Source organism: Primulina huaijiensis, chromosome 12 (genome assembly GCF_012295235.1).
Source record: "Primulina huaijiensis isolate GDHJ02 chromosome 12, ASM1229523v2, whole genome shotgun sequence".
In the NCBI taxonomy this organism is placed as follows: Eukaryota; Viridiplantae; Streptophyta; class Magnoliopsida; order Lamiales; family Gesneriaceae; genus Primulina; species Primulina huaijiensis.
Window position 1 is genome coordinate 19,079,174 of NC_133317.1, and position 25,410 is coordinate 19,104,583.

Below are 25,410 nucleotides of genomic sequence, written 5' to 3' on the forward strand. Positions count from 1 at the left end.
GAGAAGCATATAGAAAATCATTACGTTGTAATCAAAAAAAAGAAAATCATTACACTCTGACTTGACTCCTGACGCGCGTTTCAACGGCGAGTGTCGTCACGCGCCTCTTCCCCAGATATATTCGTTTCCTACCACTAATCTAGTTCATCATTGCCATTTTCTAGTTCTTTCAAATTCAGGATTTGGTTTTCTGTTGAATCTGATTATAGCCTCTTAATACTTGATTGGACTCGTTGTTAAAGGGAATCGAATTCGAATCTCGAATCCAGAGTCCGGTCTTTTTCATTGTGGATCATCCCAAACAGGTCAGATTGCAGTTTTTTATTCCTCTTGTTTTGATTAATCCAATTCCGAGGGTTTTTGTTGCATATTTACGATTATTATCAGTAATCACTGTCATGGATTGAGCTAATTTTTAAATTTTCGCGGACTTTTTTTTTTACCCGCCGATAATGTTCAACGCGTTGATATTGCTATTTGTGATAAGCAACTGGGTTTGATTCTGATGGTAAAAAGGTAGACTCTGTCCTTCGTTGTTCCAGTTGCCAAAGTGGGGAAGGGGGGGAAAGAAAAAAGCAGTTCGACAAAGCAGCTTTATAATTTAGTCGAAATTCTTATTCGAGATTAATTTAGTTTAGATAAACTTTTTTATTTATATAATAATTTTAGTAGTTTCCCACGTTGAAAAATGAAGTTTAAATTTTTGTTTGTGTTGTTTATTACTTTCACTCTTCTTTGGGTCTCGAATGTTTATTAATTTGGTTTAATTGGGGTATATACTTAAAGAAGGGTATTCAGATTTCAGGGGTTAAAGTTTGTAAGGTTTTCTTTGTTTGGGAAGTACTATTTTCTTTTACAAGTTTCTGATGTACTAGCATTTAGCAGATCATTATTCAGCATGCTTGCATTGATGCATTGCATATTCAATTTTGGATTATTTTTTCTGTGATGCAATCACGCAATAAGAGTGCAAAAAGGAGGAATTTGAAACGTTCAAGAACGTCTCCTCAAGAGATGCCTGCCACCGACACAACTGCCTCAAACTCTCTGGATGATTTCAATGTATTCCCCATTGAAGAAATAGTTCAGTACCCATTACCAGGTTACGGTGCACCAATTTCGATCAGTTTTAGCCCTGATGATAGTTTGATAGCGTACTTGTTCAGCCCTGATCAGACATTACATAGAAAAGTGTTTGTATTTGATCCCAAGACTGGGAAGCATGACTTGTTTTTTAGCCCACAAGATGGTGGACTTGATGAAAATAATTTGTCTCCCGAGGAGAAATTGAGAAGGGAGCGACTAAGAGAGCGTGGCTTGGGTGTTACACGATATGAATGGGTTAAGATGAGCTCGAAGAGAAAAAGACTTATGGTACCTCTACCAGCTGGGGTGTGTTTCCTAACATCTCAATTTGTTTTCTGTTTCTGGAATTCTGTTGTAATAGAATGGTGACCTTGAAGTTTATTTAGTGAAATGTGAGCCCCACACCTTTTGTTTAACATGCTGTGTGAAGTTGTGAAAAAGGTAGTTTTCTCAAGTTATAAAGCATTGTATTATTGGAACTGAAAAATATAAATGTGACTAGAAAAATTGGTCAGCTTGGCTCTTTTCTTAAAACTTGATTTGTTTAGTGGTCTTGTATTAAATTATTAATTAAAACTTTCGTCTCTGATTTTGGGTGGGACAATGAACAATCAATTATGCATGTTATATAACAATTAATGCGTGATAAAGGGTATATGGCGATTGGATGCACAAACACTGAACGCAAGTTCACTCCATGTACTCTATTCTTGTCCTAAACTGTCTGTTTAATTATCATGAGACGAAAATCAAGCTTTCTGTAAGTTGCCATAGTCACATATAGTAATCCATCTCTATAACATATTCGCAGATCTATATACAGGACTTTGCCGTTCAACCAGAGATTAAGCTTCCTAACACCTCTTCCTCGCCAATTATAGACCCACATATCTCCCCGGATGGCACCATGCTTGCTTATGTGAGGGACAATGAGCTTCATGTGTTGAACCTTCTGTACAACGTGTCAAAACAATTGACTTTGGGTGCTCATGAAAATACTATAGTAAGCCTTGGATTCCATTTTAATTAAATTGGTTTCTGTTTTCCTCTTTAATTAATGTCCTCGCCATGGTTTTTTCCCCGTTTGGATTTTGTTGTTGAAGTGCACCTGATTGCTTCTGTAAAAAATGCTTGCAGATATCTTAACTTCTTTCAGTTTGCCTTTAATAAGGAAAATTAGATTTCATTTTTTGAATTCTGAGAAAGAATGCACAGCCGATAAACGAGTATTAAAATTTTGTTTTGTCTTACTTTTTACATCTGAATGAGTACTAATTTTGAAGTTGGGGATGTTCAAAATGAATAACATAAAATGAATTTGGGAAGGAATCAATGCTGAAATAGAAGTGCAGAATGACTGAGAAAATCGGTAGGGAGATAGATAAATGCATGACACAATCTCATGCAGTTTGAATTGGACTTGTCAAGGGAAATATACTTTTTCCCTTAACTTTTCTTACAAAATGTATCAGTAAACAACCAGTTGTTTGTATTGGATATAGCGGCAACCTAATCCTCCATAGTCACAAAGAATGGTCACAATGACATTCTATGTTGCATGGATACGGGTAAAAGATACACGATACGGATTGGCGATACGGAAAATTTTGAAAATATAAGGCATGATAAGGTTGGGATACGACAATTATTAAAAAATATATAANAGGAAAAGAATTTTTTTTGACGAAACGTATACGAAAACGTATCTGTGGCGTGTCCTCGCTGTATACAAAACATATCCGACTAGTTAACCCTAAAAAGTCAACGACACGGATTTTGCCGTATCCGCGTGTCGTATTCGTATCCGTGTCGTATCTGTGCCCGATACTTCAGAATTTTTTTAAGGTGTCTGTGCTACATAGCTGACATTTGAGGCTAGGTCAAATTTTCATTTGATGATTGTCAGACCAAAATTTATTTTTTTTTTCGACTGCACCGCCTACGCATGAGGCGGCTCTTTTAGGCGGCAGGCGGTCGAGGCGACGAGCACGCGGGCTAGGTGTGACAGTGAATATTTTTAAGTTGTAGTCGACAAATTTTAAAAACCTAGTCAAAGTCAAATAATATTAAAACTCAAAACCCTAGTTATTTAAATCACACCCCACTTTATTTTTTTTGGTTCTTATTCCTTCTCACTATCAACCACTCAGCCCACCACACAAACTGTCTGTCGCCACCGCTCGCCGCCAAGGGAGAATGGTAATGGAGGCCTCGGGAGCGGATGAAGTGCTACTACCAAGGAGGAGTGCTAGGAACATCCCCATTAGAAAACTTGACGAAGATTTAGATATTTCGAAGGAGGAGAATGAAGAAGATGTTGATTTTTAGTCCGATGATGAGAGGATTATAAATGTAGTAGATTGTACATATGTAGATGATTAGGAAGATTAGTTATGTTTAGTCTAGTACTTGTTCTAAACTTTGAAATTTAAAAATTAAAACTTAGGTTTTTAGTAAAAGTAATTATATTACTTTGTAAGCATGATAAAATTAATATGATGATGAATTTTTATTAATTATCTTGTTAGTTTGTATTTATATATTTATTTGCACATTATATAAATGATATTATATTGTATGAAGTTTCTTTATGTTTAAACATTATTTAATTACACATCTTACATAAAAAATGATAACTATTTGTGATTATATTGCATGAATATATATGTTTATCTATTAAAAATCACTTTAAAAATTCATCCGCCTCGGCCGGCGGTCACTAACCGCCCCGCCACCGCCACCGCCTCCCGCCATTTACAACATTGGGTATTTTATTGCTCTTCTAGCAAAGACAGGTGTTTGTTCCTAACAATCCCTCAAGAAATGCACCAACTTACAATCATGGAAATCAAACACTTGTCTTTATCTCTAATATCAATGGATGATCCAACCGCTTTCCATTAGATGAAAAGTTACCATTGATCGTAATATTGCAACTCATATTTTTTAAGACTTTACAGCAACATACACACACTACTTTTTGATCGTCCTTTGGCAGGTCAGCTATGGCTTTTAAACTAGGTTGATGCCTATCTCATGTTTAGTTTCTACAATGTGTTTTGGTGCAATGAAAATGTTGAATTTTTTCTATTGTTTAGTGATGGATTGCCTTGTTTTTTCCCAGACACATGGACTTGCTGAGTACATAGCCCAGGTGAGATCCTTGTTGAGTCAGCATTTACATTCTTCTCGAAATAAATGCCTTTTTTCCCCTACACATTCAGAAGGAGCCCAATTTTTAGTTGCATACTCAACAAGGCTCGTGTTTTCTGGCTGTAGGAAGAAATGGAGAGGAAGAATGGTTACTGGTGGTCACTAGATAGCAAATTCATTGCATTCACTGAGGTTGATTCATCAAACATACCTCTGTTTAGGATTATGCACCAAGGAAAAAATTTTGTGGGTTCAGATGCACAGGAAGACCATGCTTACCCTTTTGCAGGCAGTTCAAACGTAAAAGTTCGTTTGGGCGTTGTTCCTGCTGCTGGAGGACCAGTTAGTTGGATGGATCTTGTCTGCGGAGGAGGGGGCCAGGAAGATAATGAGTATTTGGCACGAGTGAATTGGATGCATGGGAATATTCTTACTGCTCAGGTTTTGAATAGGAAACATTCTAAATTAAAGATTATCAAGTTCGACATTAAAACTGGTGAGAGGAAAGTCATCTTTGAAGAAGAACATGAAACGTGGATCAATCTGCACGATTGCTTCACCCCACTAGACAAATTACCAGGCAAACCATCCGGGGGGTTTATTTGGGCCAGCGAGAAAACTGGATTCCGCCATCTATATTTGCATGATTTGGATGGGGCGTGCTTGGGACCCATTACCCATGGTCATTGGATGGTTGAGCAAGTTGCTGGTGTAAATGAGGCTTCTGGCATAGTTTATTTCACTGGAACTTTAGACGGTCCTCTGGAATCTCATCTTTATGGCACTAACTTGTTCCTGAATGGGAGCCGTTCTGTACAAACTCCATTGAGACTGACCCATGGAAAGGGAAGGCATGTGGTTGTGCTTGATCATCAATTGCAGAGGTTTGTAGATATCCATGATTCCTTGAGTTTGCCTCCCAAGGTTTCCATACACTCGTTACACGATGGGAGCTTGATTTTGTCTCTTTATGAACATCCAGCCGACATTCCCAGATTTAGAAAACTCCAACTCGAGCCTCCAGAGGTGATTCAGGCAGAGGCAAAGGACGGAACTACATTGTATGGAGCGTTATACAAACCAGACGAAACAAAATTTGGACCACCACCGTATAAAACAATGATTCAGGTTTATGGTGGTCCTAGTGTACAACTAGTCTCTGATTCTTGGATAAATACAGTTGACATGAGATCCCAATATCTGAGAAGTAAAGGAATATTAGTCTGGAAGGTATTTGTTAGGTGACCTAATTTTTCATTTTAAGCTCGATTCATGTCATTTTCTCTCACTAGTACAAGTATAAGACACATCTTCACTACCTTTATTCTACCTTCTTATTGTGCAATTGTGGCCCTTAATGAACCCTAGGTATACATGTTAAAATATTAATTATTATTTGAAACCACCTATGCTCAATGCAATGTCATTTGCACTCTTTGGTACAATAATATGATGCATCTTTAATACTTTTAAGACACCGGTTGGCTCGTAAGATGAGATGATGAATGACTTGCTAGTAAATTGCAAGACAAAGATAACATAGTTATTTTTTAACTTTAGTTATTGTAAAACTTGAGTCAAATATTGGATTAGTCAAGGATGTTCAACCTTATCCTTTGCACCAAATAATGTCTTGATGTAGTATTGTATTGTACAATTTGCGGTCCTTCATTGAACTTTATAGATACCTGTTAAGATATAAAACTACTGTTAGAAACCATTTCATTCAAAAGCTGGGAAAAGTGGTCTTCAATGCAGTATTGCGTTGAGCCAAGGGTGACATGTTCAAAGTCCTGGTGCATAAGACCCCTTATGTAAATTAGTTTGGTTTTGGTTGATCTTGATTGCCTAATATACGATCAATATGCATGTTCGTGTTAGATATTAAATTCAAGCGTATATTTCTTAGCCTTTTGACTTACATGAGATGGAGTTTAAAAACAATTGTTGTGCCACCTTCCATGAGCTTGAGCTTATGGTAGTGGTGGTTTCTGACGATACCAATGTTTTTCAAAGTTTAACTATGTTTAATATTTCGACTCTTTCCAAAAGAAATAAAGACATTTCTGATTGTGGTTGCCACATTTTCCAGATGGATAATAGAGGAACTGCTAGACGTGGACTCAAATTTGAAGGCGCAATCAAGGACCACTGTGGCCAGATTGATGCAGAGGATCAGCGAACTGGAGCTGAATGGCTCATCGAGCAGGGATTAGCCAGACTCGGTCACATTGGGTTGTGTGGATGGAGTTATGGTGGATATCTCTCGGCCATCACACTAGCAAGATATCCTGAAGTTTTCAAATGCGCAATTTCTGGTGCACCGGTCACATCTTGGGATGGGTATGATACTTTTTACACCGAAAAATATATGGGTTTACCTCATGAAAATGAATCAGGATATCTGAATAGCTCGGTGATGCATCACATTGGAAACATGAAAGGGAAGCTGTTGCTAGTTCATGGGATGATTGACGAGAATGTGCATTTTAGGCACACGGCTAGGCTGGTGAACGAGCTGGTGGCGGCTGGTAAGTCATACGAATTGTTGATTTTTCCAGATGAACGGCACATGCCTCGTAGGCTTAGGGATCGCATATATATGGAGGAGAGGATATGGGATTTTATCGAGAGAAACTTGTAGACGGCTACGGTTTGTTGAGTGATGTGAAGATGAAGCTCTTCTTGTTCAGGAAGATTCGTTTTTGGATGCTTATACCACTTAGATTTTCAGTCGTTACCACTTTCATTTCAATTCAAGCCACTGAACAAAGAATGCCTTTCATTTCTATAAAATATGTTCTAAATTATTATTGCTACTTATTTTTGTATATGGAGTAATTGAATGTGATAATTATAAAATAAATTTTCATTTTCAGTAGTCCAAATACAATACCGAAAAACTCTTTTTCTACCTTTTTTTTTTTCAAGGTCAATCATTACTTTTTCCTTTTAAAAACAGTTCTAAAAATTAAACTAAAAATCATATATATAGTCTATGTAGTTCGATGGATTTAGTCTTTATTTTTTTAGCATCAAATTAATTTAATTTTTATTTGGTCATTTTTCTTTTTTTCTTTTTCTATTTATTTTTTTATTTGATATATGTAAATGACAATGTAGTCGTCATTATTTTTATAATTATATTTTTATATTCGTTTAAATATAAATCAAATGAATTATAAAAAAAATATTGTATAAAAACGCAACACGTTCGTCAGCACATTAGTATGTATAAATTATGAGTAAGTCTTTTGTAAAACATTCATAAACATACGAATTCGTAAAACAGGCTGATTCAGTTCATACTTGAAGTGAGAAGTAATATTTTTGACATAAAAATAATTTTTTCATTGGGTCGGATTAAAGATTTGTATACCTAAATCGTCATGTGAGGCAATATCATAAGAGTTTTTGAATATTAAATAACTTTTTGTGTAAAAATTTTAGATACTATATCATAAATTTTAAAACTATGTATATTATTTTTTATAATTTATTTTATAAATATATATGAGGAGGAATAAGAAAATTTAAATTTATTTATATGTTTTTTTGCACACTAAATTTTTTTTGATATGATCTAATTGGTAAAATTTATGACTTAGATATCAACCCAAATAAAATTTACATGTATTTTTAAAATTTGCTGCAAATTCTAGAAAAAGAAAAAAAATAATAATAATCAATTAATAATTAATTGTGGGTCCAGATGGAACTCTTTTTTATTAAACCTTAAATGTATAAAGATCAAAGATACGTTACACTTCGCCTTCAGCTCTGCATAGGAAGGAGCCTTTATGAGTTCAAAAATTCTCTGCAGATTTAAAGGGAATTTTAATCGATTTTTCTTACATTTATGAGCTGATCATTAGAGATTAAACAGAGGTAATGAATTTTTGGTGTCATTCTTTGCGATTTTGAATTCCATTTCATGTATCGGGATTGAATCTTGGTCTGAAACTTTTCGCTTTTCTTACTTGTTAAGAATTTCATGTTTTCTTTTTCTTGAGAGCATCATATCCTGATGGAGATTTCTTGGTGAAGAACTATTTGATTATGTAATGACATTTTCTTGGACTCTGATTTGGGTGGAGAAGTGGGGCTCGTGTTTTGTTCTAAGCGCGATGAATGATTTTGCGTTGAAAGATTTAATTTTGGGAATAAGGATTCGATTTCTGCTCTATTGTTTCTAATGATCGATCAAATTTTCATTATTTCTATTTTTCTTGAAGCAATTTTATTTTGATTATTTAGTTGATAGTGTCCCGGTATCGAATCAAATTTAGGTTTTTGGTTTATGGGGCATTATCATTTTTTTTTATTTTCTACCTTTTGGGCTTTCAAAACTTGGTTGGTGATATTTTTTTGAGGCTAATTGATTTTTTTGAGATTTTATATTTTGGTGATATTTTGATTGGATGTTGAAATTCTAAAGCATTAACATTTGGTGTTATAGGTAGAAGGGTTTGATCTTCTTAGGCTGCAATGTCTATTGCCAGTGTTGCTCTCAGTCCTGTCCATGAAGATTATTCTTGTTTTTTAAGAAGTGTGTGGGCTCAGAATGGCCACTGGTCGAATGACTCGATCTTAATTTACCTAACTGTTGGTGGTTCCGTGATTCCCATTCGAGTTTTGGAATCGGATTCCATTGCTTCTGTGAAACTTAAAATTCAGAAATGCAAAGGGTTCTTTGCAAAGAAGCAGAAACTTGTTTTTGATGGGAAAGAATTAGCACGGAGCAACTGTCGAGTTGGGGATTACGGTGTGACAGATGGGAATGTATTACATTTGGTCCTACGGTTCTCTGACCTCCAAGCCATCACTGTTCGGACTATTTCCGGCAAGGAGTTTGAATTCCACATTCCAAGGAAAAGGAATGTGGGCTTTGTTAAACAGAAAATTGCTGAGAGGGAGAAAGGTTTTTTTGATCTTAAGGATCATGGATTGTTCTTTGATAGTGAGGAGCTTGAAGATCAGAGAACGGTAGATGATGTGTGTAGGGGAAATGGTGCTGTAATTCATTTTCTAGTTAAAAAATCAGCGAAATTTAGGGCTGTGCCTCTCGAAAGCGAGTTTGAGGTATCGATAGTTGCATCAGATGTGGAAGAAAAGGTAGCTAATGATTTTGAGGTTGTAAACCTTCCACATGTAGCTGTGAATTCTTTTAAAAAAGATCTTGTCCTAGAACCACTGACTATTAATCCTAAGATTGGTTTGTCTCCAGTGATTAAAAAACTACTTGATGCCACTTTTGACGGGCTAGAGATGGGTAACCAACCTGTTCTATCTTCTGAGGGATCCGGAGGTACTTATTTCATGCAAGATTCATCAGATCAGAACTATATTTCTGTTTTCAAGCCAATAGATGAGGAGCCTATGGCTGTTAATAATCCTCGGGGACTACCCTTGTCTTCTAATGGTGAAGGGATGAAGAAGGGCACACGAGTGGGTGAAGGGGCTCTAAGGGAAGTTGCAGCATATATTTTGGATCATCCAAGAGGAGGTCCACGCACCATCTATGGTGATGAGAAAGGCTTTGCTGGAGTTCCACCAACAGTTATGGTGAAATGTCGGCATACAGCATTCAATTATTCAAAAGGTACACAAACATGCGATAAGTTTGGGTCGTTGCAGATGTTCGTAAAGAACTGTGGTAGTTGTGAGGACATGGGTCCTCGTTCTTTCCCTGTAGAGGAGGTGCACAAGATTTGTGTACTGGATATAAGGTTAGCAAACGCAGACAGGCATGCTGGGAACATTTTGGTTCATAAAAGTGTTGATGGTCACATTGTTCTCATCCCTATTGATCATGGTTACTGCTTGCCCCAAAGTGTATGTATTTTTTTCCCTCCTTTCTTTATTGAATATTTGATTTCAAGCTTTTATTATCCAAAATTCATGCATATCCTTCTTGAGCACTGATTATTTCATCCGGCACACAAAAATCTGTGGAACTCGTTGTGAAAAGAATTCTGAGTCAGGGTTCTTGCTATGTTAGATTTTACTTCTAATTAAGTTCCTGAAACTGCCTTGGATCCTTGCTATGATAAAATAGAATAATCCTATCTAGTGATGGTACTTGATTATTAAAATAAGGGAGAGCTTATGCTGCATTAGTTGCTCTCCTGCAATGTCTTTTCATGGCTGGCCGATTCAAATTAGATAGATATATTCATTGCAATCTTATACAACTTCATGTAGTCGTTGTGCCTCATACATGTTTCTTCCTCTGTGTGCCTTGTATGCACCATTTTCTCTTTGGTGCAGTTTGAAGATTGCACTTTTGAATGGCTATATTGGCCTCAAGCTCGAAATCCCTTTTCTCCTATGACAATTGCCTACATAAACTCGTTAGATGCTGAAAAAGACATTGAACTCCTGAAGTTTCATGGATGGGACCTTCCTCATGAATGTGCACGTGTCTTTCGGGTTTCCACCATGCTTCTGAAGAAAGGTGCAGAGAGAGGGCTCTCCCCCTTTAGTATTGGAAGCATAATGTGCAGAGAAACTGTAAAGAAAAGATCTGTCGTTGAGAGAATGGTTCAAGAAGCTCAGGAGTCTGTGCTTCCTGGGATGAGTGAATCAGCATTCCTCGAATCTGTGTCAATGATCATGGACCGTTATTTTGACAGGCTTTTGACCTCAGATCAACAGGGAATTTGACAAGTGTAAAGAACATGTGAAAAAAAATGCTGCTCTGTTGCGCTCGTTGGACCACGAATTTTAAGGGACGTGCAACTGTGTTCGGAGCTCAGGAATAGAATATTGATCTGTGTGGTAAATTGTATTAAATTTGTGTTTGATAAATTGTACAAACTTAATAATCTGCTTTGGTTTGATGTGCTTGATAAATTGTACAAACGTAATAATCTGCTTTGGTTTGATGTATGATTTCATGTAAGTTTGTGATGCCACTTGTTACTTGGCTTTTTGTTGTGAACTTGGTACACCATGTATAAATGCTTGGAAAATGTAGAGTGGCTAATACATGTAGCTGATATATATATGTGTGTGTGTCTGTATGTATGTATGTATGTATGTATAGAGTCCCTGTGGAAAATTTGATTTCATTTTATTCAATTTTACAACAAGATAGTGATACTGCATAATTTATACATAATGAAAAGAATACCATTCAAGAAGACATGGGAGCCATTTTCTTTACACAAATCAAAGGCAGATGCAAATTTTAAGTCGAGAGGCCTTCCGCAAAAGAAACTCCGGTGGATGGCAACCACGCCGAACCATAGATGAATTGCCCCACCGTGAACTTACTAGCTTCCGCTGAGGATGTGATCACATGAAACCCCGGCCATTTAACACGTTGCCCCGTAGCCCCACCTGGGCCATAGTTCATGTACTCACCATAATGCAACGTGTCTAGAGCAAATGTGGAGCTCCACTCTAACCATCCTTTAGGGTGAACGTGATCACCCATGTAGGATAACATGTAGACGACTCGAGAGTACAGCTTCCACGGTCTTCCTAGGTACGTCGGGTACGAGCTTTTGACACTCTGGAGATCGGGTTCTGCCACGAGCCTACAGGCATGGAATGACATACCCGTGTTCTGGTTAGGATCCTGACGATTCTGGGCAGTGATGGTGATCTTCTGAAACGGTAAGGGCTTTCGAGCATGTATGTTACAGTTCTGGAAAACAACCGCGGCGTTTCCGAATATGAAATCGACGGTGCCATGAATATCGCAGTCACGATAGAATTGTCTCTGGGAATACACGTAAAGAGTGTCTTGATAACCGATGATGCTGCACCTAAATATCACGGCATGATCCGCACCAACTCGAAGGGCCACTGCTTGATGTTTGCTTGGACCGGCGGTGTTCTCAAATGTGATGTCCCTTGCAATGAAACCATCTCCAGTCGTAGCTGTATATGCAAATTCAAGCATTGCATGCATCATTAATTATTACTCTATAGACTTTAGAAAAAAAAGGGCAAGAAAGTAATTAAAGAGGAAAGAATAAAAGAAAAAGGGTGAAATTGGAAATATATATACCGAAAGTGGCAGAACGGAACGTGGTTACGCCCTGTTGTATGTTTCTTCCACCTGAAATGACCGTCCTGCCCTTGCCATCTCCAATTAACATTATGTTCCTCTTTTTCCTCCCCACAGTCAATATATCCTCCTCGTACCTAAACATTACAAAGAAACCATTTTAAAAAAATCAATTTATGGTTAATGAATTTTTATATATTATTTCAAATTTTAATTAAAAATTGAAATCAAAACTTAAGAAAATATATGCCGAAACTTTTAAGTCCATATGTGAAACTTACCTCCCAGCTTTGACGTAGATAATAAATCTCCGTCCGCTGTTCTCCGGCGCCTTCTTGATAGCCTCCGCGATCGTTTCACACGTCCCGCTGCCGTCTTTCGAAACTACCATATGTGCATTGATCCCCTCCGCGGGCGAATCCAGCAGCTTTCGATCTCTCCTAGTTAACCACTGCGGAAAATTTTGGTGCACATTTACGGAGCTCAATAGCTTCCGGCGGCGGTTTTGTATGGGTATGCCGTAGAAAGCCTCCTCTCCTCCGGCTGCGGAGTAAATCGCGAGACAATTGCTGACGAGTCCTGATAAATCCTTCAGCATGTCAAACATTAGGTGCTTCACGTTGCCATTTAATTCGTTGAATCCTTCTGTGCAAGTGTCGTGGTTCGTCAAGGCTGCGCTGAGCCAGGTTAACACATCTTGTGTTGACCCGGTGGCGCCGCCGCCCGGGGTGGCGGATGATAGCGAACGCGAGAGATGAGACACTGAATCTTCGAGGAGCTCTAGGCAATCCTCGTAAGCCGACCTGAAGCAGTACTGGCATTATCAGTAACCGATGTCATTACTTACTTACGTAGGATATCACTGACGTGACGTCAGCTCGTCGTTAAACGAGTAAAGACATTAAACAATTCATGTTATTGAATTACAGGTTAAAATTTGACTAATTACATAAACAAAATCAAAATCATATCAATTTATTGGATAAAAATTTATTTATTTTTCAATAAGTATGGGTACTTATAATTATTTTTTTAGCAGATCACCTGACGTGAGAATCCATGAGAAGATTGGTGATGTTGGAGGCCAAATAAATGGCACGATCGAATCTATGGAGAGTTACGTTAAGGGAAATATGAACAAGATCTTTTTCGGAAGCGTCCATGGCGTCGGGGAAATCGACGAGCGAATCGACGCAGAGAGTTGGGTATCGAGTCATGCTGCATGTTCGTGAAATGGCCTGAGATGGCCGCCGGATTTTGAATCTCGCGGCGGCGCTGGTGCTGGAATTTCGATTGCTGCGGATCACCACCACCAGGGCGGCGGAGATGGCGGACGCCACCATGAGTGTCGAGGCGAGGATGAGAAGAATCTTGAGTTTGGATTTCTTAGGTGTGGCGCTGGGTTCGGCGGGTAAGCTTCTGTTTGAGGAGCCCAGAGGTTCGGGTTTTCCGAGCCTATCGTATTCCATATTGCGGAAGCTGCGGCAGGCAGGATATTCAAAGGGGAGAGATTGAGGCTCGGATAGCTGATGGATTACGGAAGAAGGTACGGAGTGTGCTTCACAGTGTGGTGGTATATATAGGTGAGGTGGAATGCGTACACGTAAGTTATATATTGAATTAAATTTGTAAATTATTTTTGAAATTTAATAAATTTATATTTTTAAAAAGTCTATAAATTGTTTTTTTTAAAAAAAAAATAAATGACGTGTAAGATTTGAATAATTTTATTTGCAATTGTTAATTCATTTGTCGTTTGTGTGTCAAGGTGGGATGGGCAAAATGAAATTAATATGTATGCAAAATAATTAAAAAATATTTGGAAAAAAATAATTATATTTTTTGGAAAAATAAAATGTAAAATCCAATTTAATTTTGAATGGGTTTCATGTGAGACCGTCTCACGGATCTTAATCTGTGAGACAGGTCAACTCTACTCATATTCACAATAAAAAGTAATATTCTTAGCATAAAAAGTAATATTTTTTTTATGAATAACTCAAATAAGATATCCGTCTCACAAATACGACCAGTGAGACCGTCTCACATAAGTTTTTTCCTTTAATTTTTGAATATATTATTAAAGAAATAATTTTCTTCTCTATTTATAATGTATAAATCACACGAGTTTTTATATGATTCCCTTTTTTTCTTTGGTTTTTTGTTTACCTTTTTAGCTAACCGAAATTGAAAATTTTCCTCTTCCATAATCTATTTAATTTATTATATTTCTATTAATTGATTTAGTCCATATGTTTCTTGCAACTACATTAATTAATTAGTAGAAAATAAGAAATGAATGTTCAATTTTAATTTAAAAGGCGTTTTTTTAGTCATAAATTTTTGTCTATTTCACACCACATCTTCCTTAATCTCATTTATGTTTTATTTTAGATGTCGAATTTATTGAATGTTCTAATGTTGTCCCCACTCGATGTTTTATGCTACCTACACACATGTAATATTTGGGAATTTTTATTTTTATCATTTAATTTGGTTCTTTTTATGTTTTCAAATTTTATCTTAATATATCATATATTTTTTTTCAATTTTAGTTATTTTTCGACGTGACATTGATTTAGTGTCGACGTGGTGTTAATATTATAATGATGTGTATAATGTCGTATTAGCATTTCAACTAGATATATACAAAATGACTATAATTGCCAAAAGTTGCAAAATACATGATTAGATAGAAATAATATTTGATAATATAAATGATCAAATATCAAACAACATAATGTATCAAAAACAACTCTTCTTACAATTTTAGAGCTAAAAATATTAATCAAATATGTATAATCAAGATGTTCAGTATTTTCAGAGAAAAAACAACTCAATAAATTAAGCACTAACATTTTCATTTTCAACATTTGTCTAGTCAATATACAATTTCTCTACACTATTTCTGAAAATAAAAGAAGAAAAATAAAAGCAAAATCGAGATTCAAAGTGAGTAAAACGAAAACATTAGTGAATATTAACAATGAAAATGATTATTCGATTGTAATGCATGGTTATTATTCTATAAATTTCAAAACTATTTCCAGATCACATAATCAAATTTACCAATAATTTCCTAATAAATGCATAAAAATTTAGAGTATGTCTCTGGTGAAACGATCTCACGAATCTTTATATGTGAGACGGGTAAACCTTACCGATATTCACAATAAAAAGTAATACTCTTAGCATAAAAAGTAATATTTTTTTAATGGATGACCCAAATAAGATATTCGTCTCATAAAATACGACCCGTGAGATCGTCTCACACAAGTTTTTGCAAAAAAACATAGTGATCAATCCAGCTAGACTCGTACAAACTTGAATCACAAATAGTAGCGAGATGATAAAATTCAACGCAATAATTGTTGCCCATAAAACTAACTCAAACATTTCATCAAACAGTTTATATACATCAGCAGAGAGTCACCCACATATGATATAAACAGAGACGAAAAGAAAAACAGACCATGAGAAAATAAGCAAAATCTTCCAAAAAAAAAAAAAAAAACAAACACTCTTTTCTGTGAGTCGTGATGCTTATTTTTTGCAAAAAACCCATGACTAATAAATTTAAATTAGATAATACTATATTTTAAAAAAAAATTGGGATCACAAAGAATACAGGCATGAGTCGGATCACTCTTTTGACTCTAAATAAGAACGACACTGGGTCTTATAGATCTATATATGTGAGATGGGTCGATTAAATATTTATGTACAGTAAAAAAATAATATTTTTGACATAAAAATTAATATTTTTTTCATGGGTTTTGTCGGTTTGATATACGTCTCACAAAATTAACTATGAGACGGTATCTCGAGAGTTTTTGTGTATACGTTATTCTTATTCATGCAGACAAACTAAAACCGTTTGGCATGCAGTGATTATTATGTATTTTGTTTTTCAAAAAAATAAAAACATTATTAAGAGAGTTACTTTGAAAAAAATAGGAATGTTTTGAAGTTAAAAAGTTGGGCTTTAAAGATATTAATGGGGATGTAAATGAACCAAATCACATGTGAGTTATTCGAAACTCGATTCTATAAAATCTCGTTTGAGCTCGTTTATTGAGACTTGTTAAGATAAACATATCAAACTTAAGTTTTACAATATTCGTTTCGTTAGCTCGTGAATATGTTCATTGGTAAGTTCATAATCCATCTCTTAGATGAAAAAATAATAATTTTGATATTTGATTTAATGTTTGAACATTACTTATGAAATATATAGAAAAATCTATTAGATTTATTTATTATAATAAATATAAAATTTTTAATAAAAAATTATATTTTTCTCTAAATATATAATTTACTTTTTAATGAATTTAATGAAAAGTTAAATATATAATTCATATATATTAAGCTCGTTTAGACTCGATAAAAACTTGAATAAGTTCGTGAGTCATGAATATATTCTTTAATGAAGCTCGAGCTCGGTTCGATTATAAAAGATTCAAGCTCAAACATTCAGGAGTTCGGCTCGACTAGATTACATCCCTAGATATTACGATCAATAACACAGTAAAGATAATATGGATATATATCATATCAATTAGAAGATTTTTTTTTAATTCTATATATACCTCTGGTTAGCTGCATGCATGTGATTCAAATTAAAGGAGGAAGTCCATTTAATTTCCTAGTTGAATGTTGGTTGAAGTTGCAACTTAAGACGGTGGAAGAGATGGTCATGATCAGTCGGTGAGCCTAGAGATATATCAACCGATATTCGAATATAAATACATATATATAATTATTATTATTTTTAATTAATATTAGTGAAATTATATATAATTTATCTTTTATTTTTTATAAATTCAAAAAATAGATAGTGATAAATAATATACTCTATATCGAACTAACCCTAAAATCTACTAACTAATTAGAATGAAGAGTAGTTCTCTTGTGAGACGGTCTCACGAATCTTTATCTGTGAAACGGGTCAATCCTACTGATTTTCACAATAAAAGTAATACTTTTTCATGGATGACTCAAATAAGAGATCTGTCTCACAAAATACGACCCGTGAGACCGTCTCACACAAGCTTTTGCCTAGAATGAATACATACACCATTATAATTAAAATATTCCAACGAACTCAATCCTATTTACTTTATGTATTTTTCATATTTCACAAAATAGAATAGAATACACGTATGAAGAAAGTAGATGGATTGCACTAACTAAAAAGGGCTAGAAATCAATATACTTGCACCACATCATCAGTAGCTCACAAGACCAGACAGTGTTGTTTTCAGTTTCCAGATTAGTGAAGAGCTAATTAAGTATAAATTATTTATTTATTTATTTTGAATTAATGATTGCTAGTTTTTGTGGTCAATAGTCGAAGGAAATATGCTGTCTACTTGGACCAACTGTGGCTAGACAACAAGATACTAGACTAGAAAGAGTTGTCTGGGTGGTTCATGTTTTCACATATATATATATATACGTATATATATTTATTTTATTTTATTATGTTGGAACAAATTATGTTGGAACAAGTTAGGATCAATCTTGGCTTTAAATGAAGGAAGCTTCGTTGGAAGAAAATGGGTGGTTTGATATCGATGATTGAGTAGGTTCCAATATATTTAATTAATTAATTTTGTGGTATACAATACTATATAATAATTTAATAAATTGTTGGGTACGTATGAGAATGTCATTTTCTTCAATAGACATAATTTTTTTTTAAAAAAAAAAAATAATAATAATTTGTTGTGGGTTATTGCAATATTTGTTTAATGCACAATTGGAAGAGAGGAATTGAACTTATGCCCCCATCTTTATGGGCTGAAATTATGCCATTTCGATCCAATGGATTATGACATACACATATATAGACATATACGAATATAAAAATAAAATTATAATAATTATTTTAAAGGTAAAATGAGAAAAAAAAATATTCAAACCCAAACTTAACTTTATTTTAAACTCCTGCCCATCAAAACTTTGTTTCCACTCCCTAAAAGCATTTAAAAGGACAAAAATACCCTTACATGTGATATATTAAATGATTGATTTTTCTGGGTCGAAAATGATATCAGAGCGAGGTAAAATTATTTCAAACATACAAATTTATTATTACTGAATTAATTAAATGTTTGAGGAGGAGAATTTTCTCAAATTACATGAATCCGAACTCAGATACGATATTAATTATTTACAGGAATTATTCCAGAAATCTGGAATATTTGAAACAAGAAGATCTAATCAAGGTTAGATATCAAGAAAGAACTTATCTGAGTCTTAAGGTAAATTTATGATTCAAAATAATAAGTTCTTAGGAATAGTACAGGGTTCCTCTAAACTCTCCGGATATCTTAGAGAAATTCAAAAGACAATACATAATTATGGCAATATGCTATATTATGTACCACAAAATATGGAAAAAAATCTTTGAAAACCAGGAAGAAATTCTTGGAATATTAAACGATATTCGAACAATAATTCAAAACCTAGAACAACAACCAAGTTCTAGCAAAAGAACTTCAGAAGGAAGGTTATCACCATCATTTAGTATTAAACTTTTATTACATCAAAAAGAGAAGGCCAAAGTGATATCAAAACCTCTAACTGAAGAAAAAAAGATGATCAATCTAATCAAAACAGTCTCAGAAAAGAAATTAATATGATGATAACTTTAGAAAAGATTGGTCTAAAAGATCTACAAGACCTTGCAGAATTATTTGCAAATCTCAAGGTTGAAGATTTAAAGATGAACACAAATGGAGGTGAAAAACCCACAATAACATGGTCATCTTCGCTAGAACCACCAAAAGAAAGTGTGAGATCTCAGAATTTAAATATGAGAGAATCCCAACCAGACTTTTACTCTGTTGGAGAATCACACCCATCGGGAACAAGGTCAAAGAAAAGTCAAATTCCTTTGCACCAAACACCTTATCAGAAATCTGTTTTAGAACATATACATCTTTATGGGGTTATGCTTAACCTAGATGTATTAGACTTCAAAAACAGAGAAGATCTTATAGATTATTGGACATCCGTTATGAGAATCGCAGCAGGAACACTTGATCTCAACAAAGAATGATTCATTAAACTTCTAGAAATGAGTCTTATGATATCAGTTAAAATTGCTTGGGACATGACTTCGGTTGAAACGAAAGAATCAGTCCTAACCGATAATCTCTTAGCGAGATAGTTGGAAAAATGACTACCCTTTTTAAAGCACAATTTATAGGGATAGACTATTTTAACAGTCAAGATACAGAGAAGAAAAAAAATATACTCAAGCTCTGTATAATTTTGAATTACATGATATATCTTTAGTGGATGAATACATTATGTTGTTCACTAAATATAGATGGAATTCAGGGGTCGAAGAAGAAATAACAATGTAATTTTTCTTCGCAAAAATGACAAGTACCTGGAGAGAAATGCTAATAAGAGAATATGTCCCTGGCAACCCAGATACATTGGCACGAAGAGCCTCTTTTCTCAAAGGAAAATTGACAGAATGATGTCATCTAGCAGCATTACAAAAGAATTACAAACGATTGAGAGGTATTTAACAAAAGTACTCCTTTGTGTTGTAAAGAAAATGATCTTCCAACAATTATTGGAAGTAAACCACAAAGGCAGAAGAGGAAGAGTTTTAGATTTCATCCTTATGCTAGAAGTGGAAGAAGTTCGTGGAAACCAAGAACAGTATGGTCTAGACAAAAAGCCAGATCATACAAATCTGGACAAAGAAGTGGACCATCAAGAAGTAGGATATCATCTCAAACATTGAGTACATCTCGAAGCACATGAAGAACACCTACAAGGAAAAACTTCAGAAGAGCTCACACTCGAGCTAATGAAAGTTTTAAGGATTTCAATTGCTGGACATGTGGAGAAAGAGGTCATATTTCGACCAACTGTCCAGAAATTGAAAAAAGAAGAATAAAATGCTTCGATCCGAACCCGGATATTGAAGAAGCAGTTTATTATAAGGATCTTAGGTTAGAAAAACCAAACAGACATGGCAATGATTTACGTATACGTAAAAATAGTAATATCCTATTTGTTTTTATCTTGGATACCTTATTCCTGCTTGGTAGGTCTTAGGTTGGACAAACCAAACAGACAAGGTAGTGACAAGACAAGACCAGGTTCCAGCAGGAAGAGAATTTACTAGATATTTATTGAGATTTTAAATTATATATTTCAATTGGATTGTATAAATATTTAAGTTATGATATTTCATTTTGTATTATGGAATTACGATATGTATGCACTCGTTAATCGTGGCACTTCGGGTAAGGACACTATATTTAGTCGATAATTGTAGCGTTTCATGTAAGGATTATACATAATAGCTTAGCTCCCACATGTGTCGTTATTATACCCAATACTGCTACTTGATGAGTCTCATAGAGTTAGTAGACGAGCCAAAGTACATCCCTAACATGAATTTAAAGATTTTATTTGGAATTTCTTTTTTAATTTATTTAAAAAAGATAGAACAACTTATCCAAAACCATAGTTTCCCCACAATGCATGTATTCATTATTTCCTCATTATCCACGTGTTTTATAATAAATAAAATAATCCCTTTCAAATCTCAAGAATCAAATACCATAAATTGCACATTCAATGTTAGTCTGACCTTCCAGAAATCGATTTTTTTCAGAGCGCTGGGTAGTGAAGAGAGAAAACTGATACATCGATAACGACAATGAAAGATTGAAAGATTAAAGAGGAACAACAAAACAAAGATGGGATGTCAATAAAGAGAGATTAACTGAGAGTCATGACCAACAAGGTATATGGATGATGAGAGTTGTTCATGAGAGTGAGAAAGAAAAGATGAAAGACGAAAGATGAACAATATTGAGGGGTGGGGGGTATTTTTTTAACACAAAAACTCATGTGAGACGGTCTCATTGGTCAATTTTGTGAAACGGATATTCTATATGGGTCATCCACGAAAAAGTATTACTTTTTATGTCAAATGTATTAATTTTTATCATAAATATGGACATGAGTGATCCGTCTCACGAATAAAGATCCGTGAGACCGTCTTGTGAAAGACCTACTCTTTTTTTAATCTAACTCGGATCAACTATTTTTTTTAAATAACCTCCTATAGTATATTTCAAATACATTTCAGGTCATTTTTTTAAAAAAAAGTTCCACCGTATCAATTTTCCAAATTTCTCCGATGGGCCAATATTATTTAAAACATTGGTTAATTAATTTAGCCAATTTTAAAATATAAAAAAGCAAAACCGAACTATTTTGATCGATATTTTTTAAAATTAAAATAGATTTTCCAAAATAATCGAAACAAATTTCTGAATTTATTTGACTCGATAAGTTAATTTGGTTTAACCAAAATTTTGTTCACCTCTATTTCTAATTTCCTTGGAGGTCATATATGACGTACCGTACATATAAACTATTTAAAATTTGCGGAAAAAAAATTTAAATAAGAAATAAACCTTCAAATTTCGATTAAAATTAGCAATTAATCCAAAAATATTTGCAATAAAAAGATCACGCATAAAATTTGCTAAAAAAATACTTGTTTAAACATCGTAAACACATCTCATGAAAATCATAGTATTTGGACATGCATAAAGTCTTAAAACATGGACGGTCCTCGGGTTTAGCCTCATGCGCAGTCCAAGCCGGCTCATTGGTCCCCACCCATCATCTCCTCACACTCGTCCTCACCTGCATCGATCAAGTCTAGTGAGTCTAAAGACTCAACACATATAAACTGGATATAACAAGTAATACGTAATAAAACCACATGCATCTTTAAAATAGAATGTACATACTTGAAACTTGAACATAATAACATAAACACAGACGTGCCATCAACATAAAACTTTTCATAACATGCTTGCATCATACATACTTGAACATGCATAACTTCATCATTTTTTGTAGAGATGTGTTTCAAAGCAAGTGACTCATACATAGATGCGTCTGATCAGACTAAACCACAGTACTAGGCTGACAGAAAAAATCCACTACCACATACATGAGATCCCGGGTCATGCTTTACCGGGTGGATTGGTCCCTGATCATGATTTACCGCTTTCCAATCCTGATCTAAACGTCGTCATGTTTTAAAGAGGTGGAGAGGTCCTCGGCCACATTCACCGACTTCCAAACCCGTTCATTATTGGTCACCATTTAGCATATGTCAAAAACATAAAATATTTTCCTTTGCACGTCGAACATACTTACATGATGTTGAGGGATTCGTTGGATCTCGTTTGGGGCCACTGCAAGCACTTAACTTCCATAACTTAGACATAAAAGTCATGCTCACCACCCGAAAGGATAATTTACTTATGACGTTCTAAATCGCTCGGGACTTGACCTCGTTTAAACATCGTACTAAGACATGACATCGAACCCCAAAACAATCTTTATATGGAGTGTGATCATTTCCCAAGCAATGGAAGACACGGACCCTGTGTACACATCCTGATCTGGTTCCATGTAGCCTCAATAAACTCAACCTACAGAATTAACAAAGGCACGGACCCCGTGACAGGGTCCGGCTCCGGGTCCGTGTAGACTCTGAAATTTCACACTTCGAAAGAAACAAGGGAACGGACCCCGTGTCAGGGTCCGGCTTCGAGTCCGTGTACCTATGAAAATGGTAAACCAACGGTACACTTGTGGTTTAATCCTCCTAACTCGATCATACGGACCGTGAACCAACACACAGAGACTCATCCTAGGACGCTATGGCAATGATTCAAACTCCCATGACGCCTCAAAACAATGATGCAAATCATACAACGCAACTCAAACGGTTAACACGACATTTTGACACCAAAATGCTTCCTACGACTTCTAATGCAACCAAGTGCCTATCGACACGAAACGAAGCACCAAAAATTATCCCAACATCATACTCACAATATTTAAACACAGCAGCAATCACCCAATGGTTCCCAACGAAGCCTACAACAAATAAACTTCAAGAACATGTCAAGAACACATTTTAAGAAAATTATAGTTTGAGCAGTCCCACGAAAACGATCATAACTCACACGTTTTTTGTCCAAAAATTATGAATTTACTGTCAAATCCAAGGTATCAAAAAGTTCTACGTTTTATATATTGAAAAAGATTCCAGAAAATCGACCAAATTTTTTCAGAAATCGAAATGACAGCAAACACGTTTTTATATCTAAAAATTTTGATCCAAAAATCATTTCAAAAGTTTTTGCTCAAACTTTTACACAACATACATAGATTTTCACGCATAATAAACAACAAAACATATAATATGACGAGGTCGATGCAAAAACGAAAGATTTTACATGCCTTGATCTTTAAAGTTACCGAAACAACGACACTAAAGCGGGAAAGATGCGAGGGTTGATCCGGGACGAACGTGGCATGATTTTCTTGCTACAAATTGGAAGAGAATTGCTGGAAAGTTGGAGAGGGAGGGGGCAGCTGTTCTTGCCCTTAGAACCCTAAGTTTTACTCTAAAAAAATGAAATGAAATGTGTGTGTGTGCGGTGTGTGATGTGTGATGTGTGTAAAAGTGGGTGTGTGCGTGCGTTTTGTGTGTTAACGTTTGTGTGAGTTATTATTAGGGGCTAATCATACTTAGGTAAATAATTAGTAATAAAAAAAATAATCCTAATCTAATTACTTACCCACATTAAAAGATTTAAATAACCTAATTTACAAGGTTTAAAAATTCCTACTACATTTACAAAATCTCCTAATTACCAAAATAAATTCTACAATCGCTAAACTTTAAAAGTTAAAAATCTTAAAATCACCTAATAATTAAATTAGGATTTAAAAATGCTAAAACTTACTAAATCATTTAAAATGACATTTTCTTGACTTGAAATAAAATAAAACATTTTAAAAGTGCCAATATCGTCGTAGATCTCTTTTCCTCGATCCCGCATCGAATAATCGCCAGAAACATGAAACTCGAAGAAATATTTTAACGTGCATCACATAAACTTAAATAATTTAAAATAATGCAATTAAATACATCATGCATCGCTAAAATCAAATTTTAAATTTAAATAAACGATTTAAATAAATACATGGGCTTTACATGTACTGAATTTGGACTCTACAATTCTTCCCCCACTTAAATAAATTTCGTCCCCGACTTGACATCCAGATGATTGGCGAATGTCTCCGAAATAAAAGAGTGAGTGGCCCCGGAATCTATCAAGGCCTTCGTGGCCACCCTCTTTATAAAAATATTGCCTGAGAGACGTTACCACAACACAAAACTTATATCCCAACATTCTAACCTTAACCTCATGCATAGTAGAAAGTCTCTACACAAGTTACCAAAAATACTATCTAGCCCACCAATAATCCCAAATAAAGGTTCGAAACATGGATGAAAAAATATAATATTGTGCTGAATTTAATTAGTTGCCAGTCAACAAGGTAGTGTTTGGGTTCGCCTCATCTGCCTGCATGGCGAACACTCTACCTTTGGTCGCCTGCCTCCACTGTGGGCAGTCTCTCAGCATATGATCACTGGCTCCACATTTGAAGCATTTGTCCGATCCCCATAAACACTGTCCCGGATGCTGGGGGTTGCACTTCGGGCACACCGGGCGCTCTCCCGACCTCTGAGGAGCCTTCTGCTGTGGAATAGGACCCTTGACTTTCGACGGTCCCTGAAATGACATCTTCCCCTGCTGACCGTGGAAGGGCCTCTTAAACTGGGGTCGCTGTTGTTTCTGCTGCTGAGGTGCCTGATAGGGCCTCTTGCCTTGTCTATCACTCTCGATGTCCCTTTGGTCCTGCTCTGCCGCCAAGGCACTAGATACGGAAATGGCATAAGTAGTCGGACCAGCAACCCTAACATCACGGCGCAAGATCGGCCGCAACCCATCAATAAAATACCTCAGCTTATCTCGGGTATCATTTGCAATCAAGGGCACAAAGTGACACCCCCTCTCGAACTTCCTCACGAACTCAGCTACGATGCTGTCTCCCCGACGCAACGTCATAAACTCCCTAATCAGTCTGGATCGTACTTTCTCATTGAAGTACTTGGAGTAAAAGACCTCCTTAAAGCCATCCCATGACAGAGTATGCAGATTCACCGACACATATGTGCTTTCCCACCACAGCCTGGCGTCCTCTATCAACAAAAAAGTGGCACATCT

General features: G+C 35.4%; 3 protein-coding genes across 6 annotated transcripts; 2 read left to right on the plus strand and 1 right to left on the minus strand.

Annotated features, from left to right (window-relative positions):
• Positions 1-56: 56 nt before the first annotated feature.
• On the plus strand, positions 57-7,062 carry LOC140989539 (uncharacterized). 4 transcript variants are annotated; one of them, XM_073458771.1, is made up of 6 exons: positions 57-516; positions 886-1,392; positions 1,898-2,089; positions 4,211-4,240; positions 4,366-5,469; positions 6,332-7,062. In XM_073458771.1, the coding sequence occupies exons 2-6, from the start codon at positions 949-951 to the stop codon at positions 6,881-6,883; spliced, it is 2,322 nt and encodes a 773-aa protein (XP_073314872.1). In that variant the 5' UTR covers positions 57-516; positions 886-948; the 3' UTR covers positions 6,884-7,062. The 4 variants fall into 4 exon arrangements, with proteins under 4 accessions (XP_073314872.1, XP_073314873.1, XP_073314870.1 ...); XM_073458772.1 differs by having other exon boundaries at positions 967-1,392; XM_073458769.1 differs by having other exon boundaries at positions 57-305.
• Positions 7,063-7,999: 937 nt separating this feature from the next.
• Positions 8,000-11,227, plus strand: LOC140990040 (phosphatidylinositol 4-kinase gamma 4-like). Its single transcript, XM_073459625.1, has 3 exons — positions 8,000-8,127; positions 8,699-10,074; positions 10,510-11,227. Exons 2-3 carry the CDS (start codon positions 8,728-8,730, stop codon positions 10,903-10,905), a joined length of 1,743 nt encoding a protein of 580 aa, XP_073315726.1. The 5' UTR covers positions 8,000-8,127; positions 8,699-8,727; the 3' UTR covers positions 10,906-11,227.
• A 94-nt stretch (positions 11,228-11,321) lies between these two features.
• On the minus strand, positions 11,322-13,790 carry LOC140990039 (probable pectinesterase/pectinesterase inhibitor 61). Its single transcript, XM_073459624.1, has 4 exons — positions 13,304-13,790; positions 12,541-13,062; positions 12,260-12,396; positions 11,322-12,129 (listed from the first exon to the last, which is right to left on the minus strand). The coding sequence occupies exons 1-4, from the start codon at positions 13,726-13,728 to the stop codon at positions 11,432-11,434; spliced, it is 1,782 nt and encodes a 593-aa protein (XP_073315725.1). The 5' UTR covers positions 13,729-13,790; the 3' UTR covers positions 11,322-11,431.
• Positions 13,791-25,410: the final 11,620 nt, after the last annotated feature.